This window comes from Heterocephalus glaber, unplaced genomic scaffold (genome assembly GCF_053883595.1).
Source record: "Heterocephalus glaber isolate CG9 unplaced genomic scaffold, H.glaber_assembly_v1.0 deba00001673, whole genome shotgun sequence".
NCBI lineage: Eukaryota > Metazoa > Chordata > Mammalia > Rodentia > Bathyergidae > Heterocephalus > Heterocephalus glaber.
Genome location: NW_028258410.1, coordinates 15,611,457 through 15,637,710, shown reverse-complemented (window position 1 = coordinate 15,637,710; position 26,254 = coordinate 15,611,457). Strand labels below are relative to the sequence as shown.

General features: G+C 42.8%; 1 protein-coding gene across 9 annotated transcripts in view; it reads right to left on the bottom strand.

Annotated features, from left to right (window-relative positions):
• The window catches only part of Bcas1 (brain enriched myelin associated protein 1), a 99,991-nt gene that overhangs the window by 4,753 nt on the left and 68,984 nt on the right, over positions 1-26,254 (bottom strand). For 3 of the 9 annotated variants that reach the window (XM_087197674.1, XM_087197673.1, XM_087197672.1), the window contains 3 exons: positions 20,566-20,607; positions 12,024-12,197; positions 4,070-4,135 (listed from right to left, as the gene is read on the bottom strand). The exons of 1 other annotated variant lie outside the window; for it this stretch is intronic. In XM_087197674.1, the coding sequence (XP_087053800.1) occupies positions 4,070-4,135; positions 12,024-12,197; positions 20,566-20,607 (282 nt within the window). The remainder of the gene's footprint in view (positions 1-4,069; positions 4,136-12,023; positions 12,198-20,565; positions 20,608-26,254) is intronic. 5 more of the 9 variants (XM_087197678.1, XM_021239041.2, XM_087197679.1 and 2 more) reach the window with 3 other exon arrangements.

Below are 26,254 nucleotides of genomic sequence, written 5' to 3'. Positions count from 1 at the left end.
CGAATCGAATCAAATCGAACTGAATCAGATTAATTCTGTTAGGAAGTAGAAAGCCTTTTGTCATAGTTTATTTGAACTTACATGATCAGAGAGATCATGTAAAAACAAGAAGGAGGACTGAGGTAAAAATAATCACACAGAGATCTTATTTCCCCAGCATGTAGGTCCAGGCAAAATTTGTGAGAAAAACAGCAGTCCACGCAATGCTGTTTCTGGTGCTGGGAGACAAACCGGAGGGGAGGAGGACTCGGCAGGCTGAATGTCACGCATGTCCTCTGAGGGGCCAGCAGCTGCTCAGGTCACAGCCAGGACACACTGTGCAGCCTGTGGCCTTGGGGCGCTCAGATCTGCTGTCTTTTCAGTGAGGCCTTGAAATTAAATTTTTTAAAAATGGAAAATACGTCAGCTTTAAAATATTGTCTTCAAAACTTTTAAAGGCCTAGGGCCAGGGATTTAGCTCAGTGGTACTGCAGCTGCCTTGCAAGCGCAAGGACCTGAGTTCATTCCCCAGTACAAAAAAAAAAAAAATAAAAATAAAGTCCTGGTCCCAGAAGATGACTGGAGCCTGAGCACTCTATGGGCCACAATTTGACCCACGGAACATAGACTCACAGCATTTGGCTTGGGAAGTTGTGTATGGTCCCCCGAGCAGCTTTGACGGAGAAGGCATCTGTGAGCCTGGCACGGGCCTTGGAAAGAAGTGGAGAGGAAACAGAAGGAAAGAGAGGAAAGCAGTGGAAACAGAGGAGACTCCAGGCCCTATAGAGCCACAGGCCGCAGCCCCCAGGACAGAAGTCTCCCCGAGTGGGCCAGAGCGCAGCTGCTGGAGCTGCAGCAAAGGCTGAGTGCAGCTGCACAGGTGTCGCAAGCAGCGCAGGGCTGAGGAAGTCTCTTCACCGGTCCTCCAGAGCTCAGAGCCCAGTGGTCCCCTTGCAAGTCCCACACTGCGCAGGCCTGGCAGATGTTAAGGTCTAGAGGGGCCTGGAGCCCGAGGAACCCAGCTGCGTCCTTGCTGTGGGGCCTGGGATACACTGTGTCCCCCACCCCGCTTCCTCCAGTGCACAGAGGGCTGAACAGAGCTGCAAGCCAGAGGTGCCGGGGAGATGCCGGCCTCTGGGGAGCCACTTGTTTTGGTTTGTTCTGGAGGGAGGAGACTCCAGGGCATGGAAGTGACAGTTCTGTGTCCAGCAGGACGAGCTGCCCACTCTGGCCTAATGAGCACCTTGACCTCACCAGCGGGTCCCCCAAGCACCGTGTGTGTCCCAGTGCTGCCCGCGCGTGAGAGACACCAGCAGTTGCTGTTGAGCGAGTCTGGTGCTGAGCCCTGCGCTGCTCGGTCCCTGCCCCTCCTGCCCCTCCTGGCCCTCTACTGCCTGCGCAGGTGCCTTTCCTTCCTTCTGGGAAGAAGCAGGCTCTTGGCATCACAGGCTTTGGTTGTTTTTATTTTTGCTTTGTCTTTTTGGCATTGGGAGTTGAATCCGGGGATTCTGTACTGAACCACATCCCCAACCCTTTTCACATTTAAAAAAAATTTGAGACAGAGTCTTGCTAAGTCACTAAATCACCTAGGCTGGGCTGGGAGTGGTAATTCTCCTGCCTCAGCCTCCCAGCGTTCTGGGGTTACAGGCTTCCCTTGCTTGATCATGGCTTAGAAAACCACTCCTGAAGACCAGAGTTGGCTGCCTCCTTGTGGGATTGCTTTGTCACTGAATGCAGATGATCTGAAACACTGGCTCGGGGCCTGACTCTGTCTCAGGCTTCTATCAAACCTCACACCCCTGAGTCATCAGAACCTTCTAGGACCATCCTTCTTCGGGAGCCCTCTGGAACCCTGCAGTGCTGGCCGGAAGTCTCAGGGAGGCCATGAGCACTTCCCCTTTGATGGAGACTCTAGAAGCCACCTGAGGCTAGGCGTGCCTGGAGCTCCACCAACTAAGCCTTTTATAGCTCTAAGAGGACGAATCGCGAAGAAGCATGGGTGTCCAGTCCCTGCACCCAAATCAAACTAAGCATCTGTTCTGTCTCAGAGAGGGCATCAGATCTCAGGGCGGGAGGCAGAGCTCTCCCAGGGGCTCTCATACACCTCCAGGTGAGAGGAGGAGAATGAGGTTCCCAGCTCCTTCAGGCTTTCAGGCTTTATGCCAGGGTTAGAAATACCTCAATTATTGGCTGTTTCATCTAGGATTCCAGACAAAGCAGACAGCGAGTTTCTCCTGTTTCCAAGGTCATCACCTTGGGAAGGGGTTCTGGTGCTGGGGATGGAACCCAGGGCCTCGTCCATGCTAAGAAAGTGCTCAACCCCTGAGCTACACTCCAGCCCTGGAAAATTTGCTTTCACAGTGGTCTAGAGAATAGGCTTGGGGGCCAGGCACAGGTACAAGTTAAAAAAGAAAAAAACTGAAAGCAGGAAAAATCATACGTAGAATAAATGGATTGGTATGGAAATAGAAATACTATAAAGTATTGGAGTTGTCATTGCCATGCATGTGTGGTGTGTGTGTGTGAGATGAGCAACTTCGTAGGATGGCAGAGCCCTCACAGCAGCAGACAGTAACAGACAGACACTGTGACGGCCCGAATTGAATTCTCAAATTGCTATGTTGAAGCCCTAACCACCAAAGTGATTGTATTTGGAATAAAGAAGGAATTAAAATTAAGTGAGGTCATGAGCGTGGGACTCTGATCCAAAAGGATTAATCAGAGTCATTGTAAGAGGCATCATGGGCCGGGGATTTAGCTCAGTAGCACTGTGCCTGCCTTGCAAGCTCAAGGTCCTGAGTTCAATTCCCGGTAGAAAAAAAAAAAGAGTCATCTGAATGCTCACCCTCTATCCCTCTCTTCCCTATCTCTTTTTTTCTCTTTTTCTCTCCCTCCCTCCCGCCCTCTGCCATATGAAGGCAGAGCAATAGGCAGCCACCTGCAAGCCAGGAAGAGCCCTCACCAGGGACAGAACCCTGTTGGCACTGTGATCAAAGCCCGTCCAGCTTCCAGAACAATAAATTTCAGTTGCTTAAGCCACCCGATCACGGCATCTTGTTATAGCAGCCCAGGCTGACTAATACAGCCACTAACTTATTTACTGAGCCCTCGGTACCGGGAATGTGCTCATGCATGACACACTGATTCACCTAAGTATGACATCCTGTGAGTGAACTTTTCCTTGCTCCCATCATATAGATGAGGAAACTGAGGCCCCGGGAGAGTTAGTCACAAACCTAAAAAAATGGCTGATTCAGGACTGGAACCCTGGCTGTCTGAGTCCTAAGAGCTTCTCTACATTGCTGAAATTAATAGAAGAACATTTAATTACTTTTTTTTTTTGTACCGGGGATCGAACTTGGGACCTTGCGCTTGTGAGGCAGGCACCGGAACCACTGAGCTAAATCCCTGGCCCTTAATCACTTTTTTGTTAAACGTATATATTTAAGTTTGAAAAGAGTGCACATTATAAAGTAAGGTGTTGTGCACGATCCCATGGAAAAGGAACACATAGTTATAAAACTGTCATAGCCTTGTATCTTTAGAATAGAGAAGTTATGAAAATGGACTCTGTGACTCTATGCGCTTCACTCATCTATTCTAGAAACAGCCCCTATGATGTAGTGGGCACTGTGTACAGGAAACCAGATGAGATTGTCTTCTCCATAGACCTTCCAACCAGGGTCGGAAGGGGCAGGCAAGATAGGCAGCTAGCAGACAATGAATTATTACTATTTATGATAAGTGCCAGGAAGCAAAAATAAACACAAGATGTAGCGATGACTGGTGGGTAGGGAAGGTCTCTTTAAGGACAGAGAAGGAATTTTGCCCATGGAGAAGAGGGAGGAGCTTGTGTGAAGGGGATAAACTCTAGTATATGTGCTGCTGAAGCAAGCACAGAAGGGGATAAACTCTAATGTGTTCATGTGGATGTCTGCAGAGCCCGATATAGGCCTGGGATACAGCAGGTGCTTAATCTGGAGATGTTTCATGAATCAGCAATGGCTGAGGGTTGCGTTAAAAATGAGACCAGAAGGAGTGAGATCACGCAAGCCAAACCCACCACCAGATAGGGCTCAAGGTCACTTACTTGGTTGTTGGAGTCTTTCCCATTTATTTCTTCCGAGTGCGTGATCCCTCCATCCCCTTTCACTGACTAAAACAATAAACAGATAATAGCTTTTCAGCTACCACAAGCACAGAGAATTCAGTGAATGCAAGGGAATTCTGCCATGGACGACCCCAGTCATTCATTCTTGAGATTCCGGCTCAAGACAAGTGATGGAACAACCGGAAGTGTATGACTGTACTCATGACATATATGGATTCCCAAATGTGCAAACAAGCCCGATGAAATTCAATGTTGGGCTCCCAAAAGAACAACAAACATCCTAAATATGGGGTCAGACGTCTCTGGAGTAAATAAATGATGCAGATATGAATGCTGGAATCAGGAGGTGGTGGATCACTCTGAATAAACACCTGAATGGAAGTGTTAGGCAGCTTTCAGGAGCACCATCGAGGTGGCAGGTGCTTCGTTGTATTTTTCCCTAGTAGGAATGTGAGTTACAGTGAGCTTTCTGTTTTCCATCCTTTACTGTGCCCTCTATCCAGGGGCATCCAGGACAGGGCTGGATGGAGTGGAATTCTCACCTTTGGTTCTCTGGATCCCACACTGAGCTAATGAGTTTGAAAGTATCAGCACCAGCCTCACCTGGGGACTTGTTAGAAAAGCAAATTTTGACAGTCCCCCCAGGTTCACCAGGTCGGAAACTCTGGGGTTGGGATGCTGCAATCTGGTTTTTTTTTTTTTCCAGTACTGAAGATTAAAGCCAGGCCACATCCTCAGCTCTTTTATTTTTTATTTTTAACAGGTTCTCATTAAGTCACTAAACTGTCCAGGCTGGGCTCAAATTGGCAATATTCCTGTCTCAGCCTCCCAGGATGCTGGAATTACAGGCTTGCAGCACCACTGTACCCACTAGCAATCTCTGTTTTAACGAGCCTCTTGTGTGGTTCAGAGAAATGCTGGGCTTTGAACATCACTGCTCTAAGCTAATTGACAGAGACAAATTCAGACCAGTCCCAGGGACTGTGGTTTTAACTCTGCATTTAGTAATGCCCTGCTCTTGATGCATGATGAATCTGACAGTGAATCACTCAGTTCTCATCAGGGATACTGATTCAGGTCTAATCCCTGAGTATTTGGCCACTGCTTAACATCTCCTCCCAGAGGTACTGCTGTCACCTTGGCCATTCTCTTAGCTGAGCACATGAATCCACAGCATCGAAGGTGCTCAGATACATTTGGTTGGATTAATATTATGTGCTTGGTTTTCTGAGATATGGCACTCATCTTATTAGAGAGGACTAAAGTTATTATTTACGGGGGCAAATTGTTAGCGGAGGACTAAGTGTCAGGCACTGCACAATGAGATACTAATCTGCACGATCAGTCATCACTTCAAAACCTTATGATAGCAGATGAATTGTTTTCCTGATTTTACAGGTGAGGAGACGGAAGCCCTGAGACTCCTGCTTGGGTCGTGGCACCACAGCTTACAGAGCCAGGGTTCGATGCCGGGCTCTGCTCTGCACCTAATCTACTTCCCATCTCACTGCCCCTGAGGAGGTAGAGAGCAGGTGTGGCTCAATCAGCAAACCATTACCAAGCATCTACTAGGAAGTTATGACGCGTCAGATTCAGCACGATGGGAAAAGCTTGGGTAAGGGGAGGTTGCTAAACCTCGGCTAAGATTGCTTGTGGGTCCTACTCATTCTCAAGGTCAACAGTTCTCTTTTCATGCTTGGTGCTGCTCTACACAGGGGAAGTCTTTACTGGGACCATCAACGGTCAGAGCTGGGGTTCCTGTCTTTCCTTGTCCCAAAGCAGCATCTACAGAGCGTGACGTGGGGTGGAGCCTTGATCCTCGGTGTTTCCCGATTGGTTAGGACGGCAAGAAGTGGTATCTGCTGGTCCTATGTCCTTGTTGTGGGAGTCACCTAGGTTCTTACTGCAAAGGCAGACAAGCACCAGTTTGTCCTCTAGAGAAAATTTAGACCATTAGCATGGAAAGTGGTTTTTCTTTCCTCTAGGCCCAGTGGGCTTGAGAAGGGTAAGAAAGAGAAACTGACTCCCTAGGTTCGAGGTCTGCCGGGCTTCCCCGCACACGCAGAGCTTCTGACTCCGGAATTTCGTTCAGCTGCGGCCTAGGAGCCCTTCCCGAGCAAGCACATCCCGAGGGTTCTGGACAACGTAGCTTAGGCTGCACGAGTTGGCCTACAGGGAAGCTTGAGTGGCAAAACCCCAAAAAACAAATGAACAAAATAGCTTTTCAGGCAAAAGCTGAATGAACACCGAGTCATGCATGGCCCTTTCCCACTTCCAGAAAATACAGGACTTTCTTCAGCGCCCTCTTGGACACAGGGATTTTGAACTGCTTTTTCATTGTTTCCGCTTGGTATTTGTTAGGTACTTGGCCAGTTTAAGGTTCTAATTTGCTTTCTTTCCCTCCTTTGCTTTGGTAGCTCTTGGAAGAGAATTTGGGTTGAATTTAAATTACGCTATGGCCGGGGATTTAGCTCAGTGGTTCCGCTGCCTGTCTCGAAAGCGCAAGGTCCAAGTTCGATCCCCGGTACCAAAAAAAAAAAATTACGCTATATTGGGAGCATGAAAACAGACCTTCCGGTTGTCAGGAAGAGCACTGCAAAGTTCAACCTGTTTGAATAAAGTAGAAGAGAGGACCGAAGTGTTTTGGTGATGTTTCTCTGTTGTTCACTGGGAGGCGTAGGAAGCCGTGCCTAAGCAAGGCGGACGGCTGAGTTTCAACAAAGGGTCTTCCGAGGCTTCCCTGAGACCACCTAGATCCAGGCTGTTGTCATTAATAACGATTCTGCCTACCCTCTTCCCTTCCTTTCCTCCTTCTGTTGTCTCTCTCTCTTTACTCTGTGCAGAGCCCTCTTTCTAAGAAACTCAAGAGACTCCGCTTGGCTTTATTATTCAAAGCATATTATTATTATTATTATTATTATTATTATTATTATTATATTTGGTACTGGGGATCAAACTCGGGACTTTGTGCTTGTGAGGCAGGTGGCGGAACCACTGAGCTAAATCCCCGGCCCTCAAAGCATCATAACCACAAAGGCTTACTTTTACTAGCTGTCCAAAACAGCAAAGCTACTGTTTAAGGAGACTAAAATTCCTTCAGAGACTCATCAGTACTTTGAAGAACAGTTTGAAGATTATCAAGTAATTTCTGAGATTTTCCAGTGGGACACCCAGCAACTATCTTCCTGGGTTGTTTTACACCTGAGAATCAAAATGAAGCATCTCAGGGCATTTAGCTTGCAGTTTTGAGATGGATTCCACTGGTAGCTTCCAAGCTTTGCATATTAATGGAGTCATTTATTTATTTCACTGCGTCATGCATTGATAACACTGAGCAACATTTGAACCATTTCCAATATTTATTACTTAGATATTAAAAATGCTAGCAGAAATATATGGTGGTCAGTTTACATTTCTTTGAAAGGAATTTAAATGTATTTACATGATAATCCAATTCAACCCAAATGGAAGAAAAGTGGTATGAAATTTTAATACAGCATGAGACTATCAGCAATATTGTTTACCAGATCCACAAATCCAGGGATTTGGACCTACTGGAAATTTCGAGGGTCCATAAAGGTTGACAGTCTAAGTTTTTGAACTTTGCCAAAATGCTCACATGAAATGGGACTGGAGTAAAAAGGCAAATTACCCAGCCAAGGTAGATTTCATTTAATGACAAATATATTTAGGAAACCTGTGCCCAAGTTTTATGTAAACCATGTATTAATCTTCCGGTTTCTGCCTTATAATTTTAGATTAAGAGGAATAGCCCATAACAATGTTTCCACAGAAAATACTACTTAGAGAATTACAGGAATGGAGCGTGTAGTTTTCCTGCTTCCAAATACTCTCAAAGAATGCAAGCTGCAGAGATTTACGAAGCAGCAATAACATGTGAGTAAAGGTGAGCTGTAGAAACAAAAAGTGACAACAGGACAAACACCTGACTGAATTCTGGCTCTGCATTTGTCAGCTCTGAGGTAGCGGGCAAACTGCTTAAACTCTCGAGTCTTCAAGGCCTAGTCCTCACAGGGAGGTGGGCAGTGAGAGTGTGGGTTTTGTGGGGTTTCTACATGAACGCATGAGACAATGCACACAACATGCTTAGCATGATGCCCATCATGTCCTAAGTACCTAGAGCATCCATGATGGCCAGGATGGTGATTGCTAACAGTGCTAAAAGACGACAGTGCCCCTGGGAGGGTAGGAGAGAATGCAAGTTGTTGGTAGAGGCAGGAATTGCCCAAATAAATGGCTCTTTTAGGAACCTTCGAGAACAAATCAGTATTAATATTTTCATACCCAGGGAAAAATTTGAGATCAAGAACTTTGGCTAGAAGACTCCTGTTTTTTATTTAATAATTACCATTCCAAATAAACTTCTTTCTACCTCCAGATAGTAAATTTCACAGGTTTTTATTAAACTTTTTGATTCAATGTAGTCAACAAAACCTCTCTCATTTCTTGACTGTCTCCTCATTTGAGCCTTTTATTGGTCCCCAATTAAGCTCACAGTCTTTCACTAAACCCCACCAAGCTTTTCTTGTAAAACTAATAGTCCAAAGAAAGAGCCAAGCAGAAGATTAAACAAAATAGAGATGTGAAAAATAGCTTGGAGGAGGAATGCACTTTTCCAGTGCAAGGTATTATTATACTGACAAATTATAAATCTTAAATGTATGTATTTCTACCTGCTACCTTCATGATTTCAAATCTGTCTACCTGGTCTGCAGGTACATGAATACAGTGCTCGGCCCACTCACTCTACAAAAATATACTAGCACTTGGAATACTCAATTTCTTGACATACAGCTGAATTAATATGTGTAAGAACTGTGTTCTATTTAAGGCATGACAGATGTCTTAGACATTCCTTGCAATTATTTTGGAAACCTGTAGAAACTTGTAGAATTTTTGTGAAGTGATACATCCACATGTATTAAATGCAGTGCTAAGCCTTAATATGATTCTATTTTCTTTGACGTGAAACATGATTGTTAGAAAAAGCCATTATTTTTATTTTTATTTTTGTAAGTTAATGTCTGGAAAGAAAATGATCTCTTGAGAAATGAATCAGGCAAAGCATTTATTTTGAAAAAGAAAACAACTCAACTCAGAGTCTCTTTGCCATGAGATGCTAAAATGTATTATCTGAAAAAAAAAACCTGAAGAAAGGCTGGAAAATCAATGATCTAATGAATGCAAAACTGAATATGAAACAGAGGTTTTGAACTTGAGTTTTCTTTTCTATTAAATCAGTAGTTATTAAAAATGCATATTTTGCTAACAATGTCTAAATTAGTTCCAAACACCCACTTATTTGGCTCAAGTGCCCTCTCTCCTCAAACCCTTCGTGGTAGGCCAGATGCTGTCTCTATTTTTAAGACCCTAGAGCAGGCTTTCCCCCTGCATAAATCCAAAGATTCTACATCAATTTGCAAGCAATGAACATGTTATCAAAAGCGTTTCCTCAAAGTAACTGCTGGCACCACGGACTTCTAAGAATCTACCCAATGGGGGTATTAATCCCTGTGCATAAAAGTGGGTCTCCACGGCTCTGCATACAGGTTAGAGAGGTGATTAAGATAAGGTGTGTAAGATGCTTGAGGTGTGTTCACTGAATAGAGCTAAAAAATAAGTGCCAGGTTTCTTCAGTAGATTTTATCGCCCCTGAGGACAGAGGCTGTGCCTGTTTATGCCACTGTCGTATCCCTAGGGCCTGGAATATCATGGCCACTCAATAATTCTTTGTTATGCAAGTGAATGAATGAAATGCAAAAAACTAAAAACAAGTGCAATGTCCACTAATAGAGTAATGGTCAACTGGAGTGCGAAAAATCCATAGTATATGTGAAGGAAGTGAGGATAAAGAAGGACATGGTTCTGCATCAGAGGTTGCAAAATCAAACACCCACAGGGATGGCCAGATACATCAACGAGTGGGCTGGACTGGCGTGGCTGTAGGGACTAGTGGGGATGTTGGGAAACTGGAAGACCCACATCTTCTGTGTACGTGAATTAATCATAAAGGTAGTATAATGTTTTAAGGAACACAGAAAATAGACAATATTTAGGGTGTTTGGAACTTTAGAGGAAATCCCAACTACCACAGGTGGTTTGGGGGTAAACATCAAAGAGAAAGAATAGTGTTCATGTTCTCAGGGTCAGTAGGTGATAAGAGCCATGGACACAGTAAACCTTTCTGCTCTGAATCCAGTGAGGATTACTTGGGAAGAATGAGCTCACCTTCCTTTATCCTTACCCTATGGTGAGTCAATTTGAGAAGACTCTTTTTTTGTTCGTTTGTTTTCTGAGACAGGGTCTCACTGTAGTTCAGGCTGGCATTGAACGTGCTATATAGCCGAGGCTGGCCTTGAACTCACAAGGATCCACCTGCCTCAGTCTCTTGAGTGCTGGGATTATGGTTGTGAGTCACCACGCCCGGCCAGAGGATTCTTTTTTGTCCATTTTTTAAACCTCCAGCACTCAGACTTACTCAGTTTCTGTTGCTAGAAAGTAGTGTCTAGTAGACAGCTCTGGGGGATACATTTAAATGATACAGAACCTGACACAAATTTCAGAATTTGGGGGGGATGGGTGCAGTGAGTGGTTTAGAGGTTTTTGCATATTTTATTTGGAGTTTCTTGTATATTTTTCCCTTGTTTAAGTAAAGCGAGCTACACATGGGTCATTTGGAAGAATCATTCCACTTGCTACCCTCCCCCCCATTTCTCAACTCTACGTGAAAAGAGGAAAGCTGATCACTCTCAGTGTTATGATGAGCGAACTGGGGGTTCCATTTATCACTGAGACCAGTTGCCAGGAATGGCTCAATGTTCTTTTCTTTCCTGGCATCATGGAAAAACTGGTCTAAAAGGTGCCAGATTGCTCAGCCACAGCAGCGATGCAGATGAGGTCTCGGCAGTTCAGACCTCCTGCTACTTTTTTTTAAAACACCTTTTACCCCATGAGAATCCAACAGGAAAAGAAAATAATTCCTGCCAACAATTTCTAACTGAATTATTTTTAATATGTCTCAACTCCTACTGGCAAGGGTTTTGTTTTGTTTTGTGGATTAGAAAGAACTCTTTAACAGGCTGACTTGTGAAATTCCACAATTGCTTTCTCCAAGGATTAAACTCCCCAATACTCCTGATAATAAAGGCACACTATAATCAAATTCTTGTTTTTCATTAAAAGAGAATTAAATCAATGACCTTTTACATGGGTTTTTATATTTTGTCCTCTAATTAATTTAGCTTTTGTTGAACTATGCTAAGTTCTTGGTTATGTAGATCTTTAATGTATATCACTCTTTGTAGGCATCAAAAAGACATTTGTCCACATTCTTTCCATTCTACACAAATCAAAAGCATGGAAAATTCACTATGTTGTATATATTCCCTATGAGAATATTATGTTGTCATGTCCTTGTTTGAACGATCTACGTCAGCTTTGTCTCATCATGCATTACTCTCATTTCACCTTCAGAATTTTTGTCACCTCAGTCTATAACTTGGACCATAAAATGGCTTATGTTCTTTACGTAAATACAAGCATTTTCAAAGGAAACATCTTATCATGCTCATAGTGGGAAAAGCAGCATCCTTTGTCACCAACAGAAGGAAACTTTAACAATAAGTAAAAGCAGACAATAATATTAACTACGACCTTGACCCAAGGACAACTCTCTTTTTTTATTAAAAAGGGAATTATCCAAGGTTAAAGAAGAGTTTGAGAATATTAGTAATTAGCTGAAACCTTCTCTGTGACTGAATCACAAGGCAGGAAGGTATTTTCTTAGCCCACAATTCACATATTCTATGTATAGCACCTAAAATTGTATCTCATACCCCTGGTGGCAGGGTGTTTTGTTCTCAGAAACTGAGCTTGGTGTTTCCTGTTCCCGTACTAGAAGAAAGTGGCTTACCACTTGTCTGAAAAACGCCATCAGGGAGCTCCTCCGTGGCTTGGCGTCTTCTCTTCTGCGTTTTACTTCTGTGGGTTCGGGTAGAGCATCTCTCTCTTCACTGAGATCCACTGTTTGCAAGGTTGACTCTACTTCCTCAAACTTTACAGTCTCTACTGGTGATTCACACACCACCTGGATTGTTTTGCCAGGTATTAAGAAAATGAAAAAACAAAGGCTGGGGATTTAGCTCAGTGGTGCTGCCGCCTGCCTCGCAAGCACAAGGTCCTGAGTTTGATCCCCGGTACAAAAAAACAAAACAAAAAATTGAAAATGAATAAAACAAAAACCTAACCCCAAATCCATTCCCCCAGAACATGTTTTACAACGGAGTCCTGGCTGTCCCCTGTCCACAGGGGACCTGCAGGATCGGCTCTTATGATATTTCCACACAGGCAGATCTTCAAGAAGCAACCCTCATATTGGCTAATGTGCTCCTAGTGGCCAATTTCTGAAATTGGCATGGACAGAAAATGGACAGACAGACTGACATGGACACGGCAGATTCCTTCTCCATGAAGGCAGACAGTACAGAGAGAAGGTCCACTTTGGGAGCTGCCCTTCCACTCTAGTAGGGCCCAACTCGCACAAATCACAGCTGGCATGCGTAGAAATCAGGAATAACCATTTTCTTGAGTTCAGCCTTAGAGATGGTGGCCACGGCCCTTTCCCTTCCTCATGCGAGTCCCCTTGTAACCATGGAGAAACTGCCCTCTCTGCCGAAAGGAGTGTGCAATTCCCACTTGATTTACTACACTTGATTTCCTCATTGACTCCTTTCTCAACGCACAGTCACTTGCCATTGTTACTTAGCTGACATTCTCACTGTCAGAAGAAGAGTGAACCTGACTACAAGGCTCTATGGTACAATGGTTATGGTCCCTGCAAGGCACCTGGGGCTTGGCGGAGGCCCCCTCTGACTCCAGCGATCGTTCCCTGGCATTGCCCCTGCCATTTGTGTGGTCCCAGTCACCACTACGATGGTGTCTTCATTTGTATTGGTCCTCCCAGTAGTTGCAGGTAGGAGAGAGTTTTACTGTTTCCTTGGTTTCTCCAAGCAGGGTTGGCAAACTGTTTTGTATGGTCCCTGAGCTAAAAATGATTTTTAGATTTCTGAAGGGCTATAAATTTTATTTTTAAAGAAAATCATTTTTAAAGAGAAGTATGGAATGGAGACAAAAGTGGCCTACAAAGCCTAAAGCACTTACTCTCTGGCCTTTTACACCACAGGTTTTCCATTTCCTGCCTCCAATAAGGGAACTACAGTGCCAAAGGTATCTTTGTGTTTGTCCCTGCTGGTTCCAGACTCCAGCTTTCTCAGAGCCTTGTTCTCAGCATCAGGGGTAGGGGAAGGGGATTTAGTTGTTTCCAAAAATACAGAATACTTATAAACATACCATTTTGCTTTCCTTCATGCAGAGTATACCAGTGATTTCCAAATGATCCAAATTTCCAAAACAGAGAGGGACCCTTAATCTCCATATCATTAGCTGACACAGACAGGTACCCATCAACAAATCAACATGCAGAATATCCCAAATTTGGCCAGCAAATCACAGCAGTAGCCTTGCCGTACATTTCTTATGGGACTGACATGATTTCTAGTATTTTCCCTTTGTAACCAAAGATCTAAACTAGGTGGTGATAAACTCAAAAGTCCTTAGGAGGCAAAGCAGGGGACAGCAGCATGGATTGACCAGATAGAAGAGAAAAACAAGTGGTAAGAACAATCAATCATGAATTACAGTAAAGTTGTCCCATCCAAAGACCTTAAATGAACAAAAACACTGAATTAGCTAAACAACCATGTTTTCAAGTAAACTTCACCAGCTGGGCTGTGTGTTGACCCAAGACTGGCTTTGGGAAGCCAGGATCAGATTGGAGCCAAGTAAGAGACTAAGATTGGTGGTCACTGTGGATTTCCACATCTAGGCCTGGTTTAATTCAATTGCATTTCTGGGGAATGAGTATCAGCCACAAGAGCTCTTGGGCCAAGCCTGAGATGCAGGCTGCCACTGCACACATGCTCTGGAACCTGGACCTAAATATCATCTTTATCCCCTAGGGGCTTAAATTCAAGTTAGTGTGCAATGTCTCCAGGCTTTTGTATATATATGTCAGAAAGCTGTTCTGAGATTAAATCAGGTAATGCACATCAGGTTCTTAGTACAGTGCCAGACACATAATATACAATTAATGCCAGTGGCTGTTATTTGTGTTAATATCAGACTATTTACCTCCATGGGCACGAATGATCTGGAATCACCCATCCCACATATATCCATTGGTTAGATGGTTATATCACTCACTGCTTCTTACTGTGTCTGGCACTGTACAGGGTAATTTGTATATAACCTCAGGAAATAGTTACAAAAACAGCTCAGGAAAGATAACATTAGCTCCATTTTACAAACAAAGAATGTGAATGGTTGAATGATTTGGCCAAAGTCACAACACAGGGAAGTAAGTAGTCATTTCAAGGAGGATGGGAATCTCTGCCAACAACTGCATATCTAACAGTGGATCATCCAGGAAGGACACGGAACAAGATGTTGAAAGCAAGATGTTTTGGGATTTTTTTTTTCAGTGGCTTTAAAATGTCTCTAAGACATTTGGATCTTTCTATTTTGGCTCTGCCATCCTCAGCATCATCTTTTTACTTATTACCTCATGGTCATAAAATAGCTGTTACAGTTCCGGGCATCATATCCTCAATTCAATGTCCTGACACAGACGAAAGATCACAGCAAAAGATTCAGTCCAAATGAACTTCTGAAGTTTGAATCCCTACTTCAGGGTATAGAAATTTCATTGGTCATAGCCAGGTACATCTTGATTCCTAGATTAATTATTGGTGAAGAAAATGTGATTACTGGTTTAGACCAATCATGATCACATACTTTGGAGATGACAGTAATCGACCTTGCCCATAATCAAAGAAGAAAGGTGGAAGAATGGGAGATGGCTCGTAAGTAGGTAATGAACAGATTTTGATTTACTGACCCTGGGTTCAGAACTATCTGGCTCTAAAGCAGTTATTTTTTTTTTTTATGTACAAGGGCCCTGGAGGGAAAATTAAACCTATCATAAAATGACTAGATTGTATGACAATAACTTTGTAAATCAACCTTATTGGAATGCCAATGATTCCCTTACTGGATCTTTCCAAATGCTGAGAGGTGTAAACTCATAAATTTTAGGCCACAAGTCCATTCTCCAAAACACAACTATTGCAATAAGCAAACTAAATGGGTTTTCTAGTGACTTCCATCAGCTTTGAAGTCAGGCCAAGAACTTGGCTTTCAGTAGCCAAGGAAAATCCACTGACATCCGGTGTGGAAACCCAGAACAATCTGGACTAAATAAGGATCTAATTTGCATGTACAGACATAAGAATTCAATTTTTACTTGGATTCCCTTCCAGGGTACAGCTTTGGAAAAAGTCATTCCCTATTTAGAATATATGACTGCATCTGCGCAATTTAGTTTTGGGTTTGATGGATATAATTAAAATCAGATTTGTGCTACATTGTTATTTTGTGCTGTAGTTTAGAATGAAATCTCCCTTGCTTAAGCTCAGGAGAGGATATGGTACACACTGCATAAAGATGGATGGATGTTTAACACAGACAATATACATCTCAGGAAAAGCCTTTTATTCATAGCCTCAAATTTTATCCCATTCTTACTCTTGAATTTGTTTTGTACATTCTTTACTTGAGCTGTGAATTTTCAAAACTAATTTAGAGCAAAATAAAGATCCTCCATTTAAACTTTACCCACGGCATAATAGTATTGATATTTAAAGTTTTTATTTTAGGATCTTTGTAGATTTGAAAATTAGATTTATAATGTGATTATTTGATTACACAGGCTTAGAGATTTTCTTTGTCATCCAGTAACAATTCTCACCCGTCAGCTTACAGAATGCACATTTTGCTTTGGGGGCGCAATGGTCCCTCATTTTAAGACTATGTGATTTGGGCGAAGCTGATTGAAAAAGTCTGAGCCAGCCAGTATGATTTAACTCCTTGAGCACGTTGGTCTGGGGATGGGACCACATTGCAGAATGTGCTGTCTTCCCAATTATCCACTCTACCCTTCACATCTGTACTCATGGGTGGAGTGACTAGAATGGGAGTCAAAGCTTTAGGAACTGTTGAGTGCTCAGCCAGGGCCCTGTTTTCTCTCTGGCACTAGAACTGCAAATTCTTTTTAAGGGTCTCCTTGACTCCAGATTTTAGCTAAAAGTGGCTACATGATGCAGTTATAGCCAACTTACCATCATATTTCTGCATTGGAGCCAGCCCACCATGAACTGAATCCCCTAAAGCCATGAGCCAAATTAAACCTCTCCTCTCTCTCTCTTTTTTTTTGGTTGTTGTACCGGGGATTGAATTCAGGACCTTGGACTTGCCAGGCAGGCGCAGTACCACTGAGCTACATCCCCGGCCCTAGGCCTCTCCTCTTCTAAGTTGCAGGTGTTGAGTATTGTGTCCCACCAAGGGAAAGCTGACTAATACTCCAATTAAAGGAGAGAAAGGAGAGGAGAGGCCTCATTTGTTTACGTCAGTCTGTTTCATCCACCATTTTTCCTGTGCATCTACACAATACACAATTAATATATATTGTTAGAGTGAATGCAAAGAATTGTTGGCTCAGGCTGGTGGGCAGTGCTGACATTCAAACCCAGATCTCTTTGATTTATAGCATATATGAGAAAAACAAAAAACAAAAAACAAACCTGAGAAATCTTTGCTGTGTCAAGGCACTGAAATTTGAGGCTTGGTTGTTACTGTAGCATAACTCAGCCCAAGCTGACTAATGAACGAATTTGAGCCAACAAAGGAGAACAAATTCCTGGACAGGTAGAGTTGCAGTGGACAAATTGCTCCTTTACTCTGGACTGGGTGATGAGATGTTGGAAAACTGAAAACATGGCCAGGCCAGGAAGGCTGAGCCAGGGGAAAGGCATGACTCAAGCTTTATTTGAAACCAGTTCTATTTTCTAGCAATGAGGGCCAATAAATCCCTTTTGCCTTTTCATCCAGTTTGAGCTGGGTTTTCTTTCCCTTGCAACTGAAAGGTCACTTACTCAGAGAGGTAAGCTACAGAAATCCTTGCTTCCCTGATTTTACAAGTTATGGGGAAGGAAAATTTTTCCATTAGTTAGAACATTAACTCAATTAGCTAATGGCCAAAACATTTTCAGATTACAAATGAAAGACTCAATAATTGCTATAGTCAAGTTAGATAGATTTTATAACTCGTAGGATCAGGAACACATTCTTGGAAAACAATAAACTTCAATGGGCTGAAAAACCCTTCTTTTTTTTCCCTTCCAATGAAAACTGGGAAATGCTGAAATCATCCTGACTTCTGTTTTGTAAATGACAAGTGGGGCTCAGACTGATTGGCAGATTGATTTTGGACTCTTGTAGGAAGAGAAATTAAAAAAAAACAACAACCACCATATTTTAGCCAGAAATCAGGAGTTTGGTTAATCAGTAGAGTAATCTGGTTAATCACAGACAACTGTCTAGTTGTGAAGGTGTAGAGTACTAAGTACAGTGGACCTTTGACTTACGAACTCAATTCATTAGCGAGGGCTGGTTGTAACCCAAGTTGGTCAGTGAATGCTCAGGCTCCTCTACACAGCCTTCAAATCCTCTCTCCTGTACACAGGCAGCTCTCAGCGTCCTTAGAGAGACATCAGCCCAGGATTTCTCAGTTAACCCCACACAGAAAAGGATGCTGTCATGCTCCTTCCGGAACTCTCTAAGGGGTTAAATCTGTGTCTGACACCATCTGGAAGCAGAAGCGGCCCGCATTTGGGTCATAACTCAAGACTTTGTTTGTAGGTTAAAATTAAAATTCCAGTTGTAACCCAAGTTGTTCATATGTCAGGCCAGTTGTAACTCGAGGATTCACTGTATATGTTGTTTTGACCAAGGCCTACTCTTCCCGTATTTAGGGAAGGAGATTAACCAACTCTGCTTTACAGATTCCTTCCCTTTACATGGACACTGAGTTGACTGGGAAACATAAAATTTGACTACAAAATATGATTTTGATGACCAGGAAGCACCCCCGCAGGATGCTGCCTCCTACTTGCTAGCATCTACTGTAAGGGGCAGCCAACTTTTCCTGCAAGAGGTCCTGCCAGTCATATAGTCTCAGTGACAATTACTGACCTCTGCTGTCCTAATGACAAAGCAGTGAGAGCTGACAGGTAATGGAATGGGTGTGGCTGTGTTCTAATAAAACTTTGTTTGGAGACATGGAAATGTGAACTTTATAGAATTTTCACATCATAAATGGCTATTCTTTCCATTTTTTCCAACCATTCAAAAATATAAAAACCATTCTTAACTCCATAAGCCATACCAACATAGGAAGTGGTGGGGGCGGGATTTAGCTCAGTGGTTCTGCCGCCTGCCTTGCAAGCACAAGGCCCCGAGTTCGATCCCCGGTACCAAAAAAAAATGGAAGGCAAACATAGGAAGTGGGCTGGATTTGGTCTATGAGCTAAAGTTTGTTGACTTCTCACTTTCTGAGTTCTTCCTATGATTCAGACACTGAAGTACCATAAATGAACTACATGCATTACCTCATTCAATTCTCCCAAGAACCAAGTGGAGGTGCCATTATTATCCCCACTTAATAGGTGAGTAAACTGAGGCACAAGAGGTGACACAACCTGGAGATGATGAGGCCAACATCATAACTGTTTTGCCTCATTCTGTCCATGTGTGGGGAATTAAAAGGTGAAATATTGAGACAAAAATAGATATGTAATTTGTGGGGTTAATCAATTTAAAAGAATGTTTATAATGCTTCTTTATTTCCTTAAAACATATTTTGTCTTCTTTCATACTCCTATCAGTTTTGGTGTTATCTTTTGCTATTAATAATTTATCTCTTAATTAATGTTTATATTTCTGTCTCAAGCTTCACACAAGAAAATGAAACACCTTCTGTTTGCCTATTTAAGATTAACTCTGCATTTTAGCATCTGAGCTGCAGCAGATACAGGATTCCTTAGAAAAGCAGCTGCACTAGACACCCAAGAGAAGTTTCTTTTCAGAAAACTGAGAACCTCAAAGCCAGCTGATGCTCAGGATTTCACTTGCACCTGTAAACCTGATGGCAGGAAGACTCGTGAGATTGCTCCATGCAGGTCCCAGAAGGTCTCGAGACTTTCATTCTCTAGAGCAGTGATGGTGAACCTTTTAGAAAACAACTGGCCAAACTGAAACCCAAAACCCACTGGTTTATTGCAAAGATCCAACACTGCAATTAAACCAGAATACTGAGGTTTTAGTTTAGCAAAAACAACTCATATATTAACATCTTTTGTCTTAAAAGAAAAACAACTCGCATGCCATACATTCACCACCACTGTTCAAGAGGCATATTCATGAGGGACCTGCACTTTGCTGAGCTACTAACTTTGGTTCAAGAAAGAAAGGAAGGAAAGAAGGGAGGGAAGGAATGATAAACAACCAAAGTAACAAACAGATTTTAAATATTTTTCTCCTAAGGAGAATCATAACAAAGCCATTCTTATTTTCATTCCATATCATGGGTAACATTTATGGAACGTGTTTGGATTTTCAACATCTGTGTAGTTCCAGTAACTAAATAAAAATGAAAACACACACCCTGTCCGTGGCAAGTAAACAAGAGACACCAGCAAGATCCAAACATATTTTGCATTGGCAAAATGACCATGTTCCGTTTCTGTCTTGAGAAGCTGTGAATTCACTTTCCCCCTTTTACAAAATTTTCCAAAGACTGCTCTCCTTTCTCTCTCGGCCAAGAACTACTGTCTTGGGCCTGAAACTCATAAGGCCCATTTATTAATAATCTCCGTGGAAAATGTTTCTAAAAAGACACATTACTATAGCATCATGAATGGATAGTCTTGGAAATTTTGACCATCTTTCTAGAAGGTGAAAGACCCTAAATGTCTGATCTTTAATCAAGGCCAGATAGATGAAGCTGTACCTGTCTTTGTCAGGTCTAGACCCAGGGAGTTGCCTCTCCAAGGAGCCCAATACTCTCAGCCTCTATTGCTACAGGCTGTTCTGATGCAGCTACCCAACCTGCATACCACCCAAAGTTAGTAGGGATCAGGTTGCCATGGAAAAAAAGGTGAAGGAGCAATCATGGCCCAGTGAAACAGCATTGATTTCACTTAAGGAAGCACAAAGCCAGTCTTCTGTGTAGTAGACTCTTTCAGCCCCTAAATGATAACAAATTATTAAAATGTGTGCTCTGACTTTGCATTTAATTTTCATTAATTCAATAGGAGTTACAAAGTTTCATCCAGTGTCATTCTCAGTTGATCTCTATTCATAGGAAAGGGTAAAAGAGTCTACAGCAGATTAATGACAGCCGGAACATGCAAGAACACAAGATCTCAGAGTTGAAAATGCCCAACGATCCAACACGCCAAAGATGAGAATGGGATGATTCTGTCACCGAATGTGTCACTTACATTCTCCTCTGCACCTGTGGGGACTGACTCCTCTTTAACTGACTAAAAGGAGACAAAAACAAAAGTGAGAGTCAAGATGTGACCAAAAACCAAGTAAATAACAAACTGACTCAAGAGCCAAGGGTTATCTGGCCAGCAGCCTGGCGGTGCGGTTCTGGAACACCGAATTGGGCATGTAGACCTTGTTCCAAAGAGGACTCCAAGGGGGCGTGCACAACTGTGCACAGCATAGCACGATAATGTCAGCCTGGTATTTTCAAAGCAACAAAGGGAAAATAAACACAGTTGTAGCCAGGAGGCAAATGGAGCGCGGAGTGGGGCTGCTAACAGGAAGCACAAACCGTGAAGTTTTGGCTGTGGTTAAGCAACACCTCTGCTTTGACATTTTCCAGTCGCTGGTGAAAAGAGGGAGATATTCTTAATCGCTCACTGCACAGCTACTGTCAGATGAGATGAATGAGCAGCTCAGGAAAGTTCTGGCCGTAGATCCAGAGAAATCCCTCCTCAGTCCTTGTGGAACACAGAGGCCCTGTCCCCACTAAGTAGGGTCCTCAGTGTCACCCCCAACAAACCAGAGTCTGCTTCTTCTTCTTTTTTTTTTTTATCTTTAATTCTTTTATTTCTTTCTCCCCTAGGCCTAGTCAGTTCTTCTTACCTAAAATACATTACAACCGACTAAGAAATTGTAAAAAGACGCTGATTTTTAAGTATCTTACTAATCTTTATTCACAGTATTCTAAGCAGCCATTAGCATTAAGCACATTTTTCCAAGATGGCACACAGTCATTATAGGTGCAGAGTTTGGCATTTCACAGTAAACTTTTTAGAGATTTAATTATTAAAATATGATAAACTCACACCTTTAACTTTACATCAGTCTTAACACTTCTCAGAGCTGTGGAGTTTGACTCTAAAGACAAGAAGCACACAATCATACCCATCACAATCACCTTCTTAAAGTTATCTAGGTATCATTTTGAACACTTGAGTTAATGCATTGAAAACAACTCCATTACACTATATCTATAAGCAAAACAGAAAACTTTATTTGTAGTAGCTAAGAAAGCAGCTTTTCATGGAGATTGAAAAAAGTAGGAGAAAAATGAGCTAGTAGCTACCCCTTAAGAAATAATTTTAATAGTTTAAAAATCTTTCACAGAATCTTACTTAAAAGGAGGTAACGTTAACTCAACATTTAACAGAGATGAAAATAATTTTTAGTAAGGCTCTGGCCTAAAACTAGGCCTCCGATTGCATACTTTCTACTTATAGATGTACATCCTCAAGGTACATGTATTAGCTCCAAGTCAACCAAATATGAAATAAGGCTAGATTATCCTGTCTGCTTCTTATATAGCCTGAGTCTGGGCCATTTTCTTCATGCCCAAGTTCAAATTGGCTAAAACTCTCTAGGAAGGGCCACAGGGCTAGGGTTCAACGCAGCTGATTTCAACCACTATTTTTTTACTTCCCAGAATCATTGTGGAGCATACAAATAAGAGACAAACGACCCCTTTCCAGAAATGTCAGGGCCATAATCACTGAGTCTGTCAGCTCCAACTGTGGAGGTGATCTTTGTCTTCCCTTCAGTGGTTCTTAAGTCTTCTGGGGAGGGTGTTGGTAGTTACAGACACTTTGAGACTCATTTAAAAGATCTGAATTCTTCTCCTTTTAACAGAATACTTTGCAAATGACTTAGCATGTTCACAGATGTTCCACACTCTTCTCCTGGGTTCCAGGTGAAGAACTCTTCCCTACATGCATTTTGTTACCACGCCCTGCCTTATTTTTTTCTGTAAGACATCCAGTGGGAGGGGAAAAAGAAAAGTGATATTTATAAATATAGATTTTGCACTAGGCACTTTGCATTCATTATCTCCCTTAACGTACCCCAAAAGAGCAAGTACTGTGACCTTCGTGTACACTGTAGGAGACAGAGATACACAGGAGTAAAGTCACAGATGCAGGATAAACAGCTAGAAAGTGCAAAAATGGTAGTAAGAGCCAAGTCTCTATGACTTCAGAGATCAAAATATGTATTTTGGTGATTGTGTGAGTGTCTTCTCCCCTACCAGACACACTGACTCTCACCATAAGATCTTCACTTGGACTGTTTATTTCTGTTTACCTTCTTCATGCTGAGATTTTCCTAGGTACAAAAATGTCCCTGGAAAAGACTGTAGCATTTCCGGAAGCTTCTGATCGCCCCCAAGTGGCAGTGCATCCAGGAATTTTCAAGTAGTCCTGCTTTGTTGGAACTATGTCTCTTCTCTTGGAGACAATCAGATGCTATTAACACTAGACACAGGAAAATAATTAAACAATATTTTATTTTATTTTTCAGGGCTGGTTACTGAACCCAGGACATTCTCAATTAGTCTCTTTTAAAAAAATTTTTTTTAGACAGAGTTGCCTAGTTGCCCAGGTTGGGCTTGAAACTGCAATTCTCCTGACTCAGCTTCAGTGTGCTAGGATTACAGACAGGCATCACCTGGCTTCAAACTATATTTAAAAACCAGACCTCAAGAGTGACTTACAACAGTTTCAGGAGTCAAAATACTGTCTCCACTAGGCTGAGAAAACACTCCCACTGTTTAAAAAGAGATCATCTGGGTTTTCACAGCAGGCGGTGAAACCACTGAGCTAAATCCCCGGCATCATCCGGGTTTTCAAATGCTCCTTCCTGTCCTAGGTAGTGGAGGTGAGATGAGTTTGTGCCTCTGATTTCCTTTCTAGAAAGTTCTTGGCCTGTGAATGCTCACTGTATTCTTTTTTTTGGTACCAGGGATTGAACTCGGGTCCTTGCGCTTGCGCAGCAGGTGGTGAAACCAATGAGCTAAATCCCCAGCTGCTCACTGTATTCTTGAGGATGCTGAAACCCTGGTGCAGGGAACACAATGGACTAGAAGGAGCTGATTCTCAACCCTGATGTTTCCTTGACCTTTATTACCCTTTCAGACTTCCAGATTCTTCTGCTGTTTTGAAAAATGGCATTAAAAAATTGCCTGTTCCAAAAGGAGTTGCTACTTTATATTTTAAAAATCATACTACCCAGAAAAAAAATGCCTTACTTTTTTTCTTGAGACAAGGTCTCGCTATGTACTTCAGGCTGGCCTTGAACTTGCAGCAATCTTCTGGCCTCAGCTGTCCACGTGCTGAGATTACAGGTGCGCACCACCATTCCAAGCAAAAATGCCTTATTTTGGGAATTAGTCTTGTTGAGCATCTCTTAAACATCAGTACTTTTCAGAGCATCTCCAATTCGTGGTGTATCCACATACCACCTGAATTTACTTGACATTTTTCTTTAAATTGACCATATTCTTACTTAAACATATTTTAAAACAAAACCTCTTATTATTACAGTAAATGTAAACCAAGATCTCGCTGGATAAATAGTAGTATGTAACAAGAAATAAAGCAAATAGCAGTATGTATGCAACAAATGAAAACATTCACTAAGTTCTAATAATATTTGTCTTTTTTAAATAGGAGAGACCAGCAGGTGTTAGCACAGTGACAAAAACCTATTAGCATCAAGAAGAAACTTTATTCTTAACGTCAGTGGGAGAATCAGAGCAGAATGGGAAAACATGGCTTTGTACCGTGCAGTCAATTAAATGGGCCTTTTAGAACTGTGTCCAAGAACCACCTCCAGTCATTTTGAACTTTGTGTACATTTACAAACTGGTCTACAGCTGCAGCCTGCATGGGAGCAGTTGATGAAATACACAGCTAATGTAAAGATCCCAAATGGAGAATGGGCAGCCAGCTTCCGGTCCCCATTAGCCTTTGGCACCCAAGAGAGGAAATCTATTCAGAACGGGAGTCTGGAACGCTGTGATGACAGAGCCAGGTTAAAGTTCAGGGTTTCCACTTGTTGGCTATATTCATAGCAATCCTGCTGACCTTGTAATTTGGCCCATGTATTCTCAACTGTTTCTTTGGCTCTGTCTCCTCCAGACTCAAAGCTATGCAGCTCCCAAGATGACAATGCCTGGCGCCTATAGAAGGCCTTTGGATAGACCCTCTGCAGAGTAACTGACTGCTGATCACAACTACGACCCTCCTCAGCTGGAAGTAGCCAGAATGGTCTTTGTCCTTTGCCCTTTGCCCTCTCACAGCAGTTAGGGGTCCTTCTTCAGAGGGGGGAACATTGCAGATAGGAAAGTAAATTAGATATCTTATAGGTAGTTAGACAGGGCCAGCCCACGAGGAGCCAACATGGAGGAGAGTGAAGACACAGTCACTGAAGGCCAGCACTGTAAAAGGAGAGAAACTACCACATCCATGTAGGATGAATAGCAGTGATTGATATTTTAATAGGTATCAATCCCCTGAGGGGGTGGTCCAAGGTCTTAACCCAGCCTTTTCGGAAAATATCCCTCACCCACCCTTACTGAAAATCCTTGTACGCTTGCTCCTCGACTTGCTCCTGCATTTGACCCCCATTTAATTAATATTACCTGGGTGACTGTACTTGTAATCTTATTGGTTGGTCAGGGTTTTGTCCCACCTCATGCCAACCTTGTAAATTTCCACTGGGTCTTATAGTTTTGTCCCACTTTGTACCCGCCTCACCACATGGCTTTGCTGTATTGAACATCTTTGAAAAGTGGGGTGGACGGGTAACCCATTTTCCGGTCCCCCTTCTGTCTCTCTTAGACAGAAGCTATCTTTCGCTCAATAAATTTTTCCTACTCTAAGAAAAATAAGTTCAGGGTTTCCATATGTGACCTGGTTCCACTAGTTGCCCCTCACCCTGAGACTGAATTCACGTACCCAAGGGCTGGCTATTGGGCAGTTTACCAATCAGAGATGGTAAACTGGTAAGGGACAGATTTTAGCAGAGCACGTGTAGGAAAAATCACAGCTCGGGAAGAGCAGGGGTTCACCGATGTCTGGTGGAGGGTTCCAGCCATGCAGGTCGTCTTTGTACCCCTAGGAAGACCTTTACTTACACGGGAGCCAGAGAACCTGGAAGGAGCGTGTATTGGTGAAGGGAAAAACTTGAATGATGTCCATAATTAGGGTTCAGTTGTTTATAGACTTGTAGTGGATTAACTACTGGTCAACATGTAACCTCCAGCTGAACTGAATCAGTGTGGTCTGGGCGTGGAGAGGCCACCTGAGGATTGTTACCAACAGTCATGAAAAGAGCACTGGAGGGAAAGATCTTGGCCTATTGATTTTATAGGAGAAGCTTGCTGCCATGGTTTTCCTGATGTGAAGGAGGCTGTTCTCATCAGAGGAGGAGCTTGGGTCTTTGCTGTCACTGGGAATGGCTGCTGTTTTTTTTTTGGTACCGGGGATCGAACTCAGGTCTTTGCGCTTGTGAGGCAGGCAGCAGAACCACTGAGCTAAATCCCCGGCCCAAAAATCATTTTGATTAGGATCTTTTTTTTTTTTTTTTTTGGTACCGAGGATCAAACTTGGGACCTTGGACTTGGGAGGCAGGCGGCAGAACCATTGAGCTAAATCTCCAGCCTGGCTGCTGTTTTTGTCAGGGGAGCTCCGATCTTCACCATGAGCATCACTTCCTGGCTCTGATGTGGATCCCTCAGCTTGGTGGCACAAATCCTTCATCTCACTGGCATAGGTTTTCTGGCTCCCACCACTGGCCTTTGGGCCTTCCAGGTGCAGATCCTCAATACAGACAACCATGAGATATTGCTGTGGGCTCTAGGCC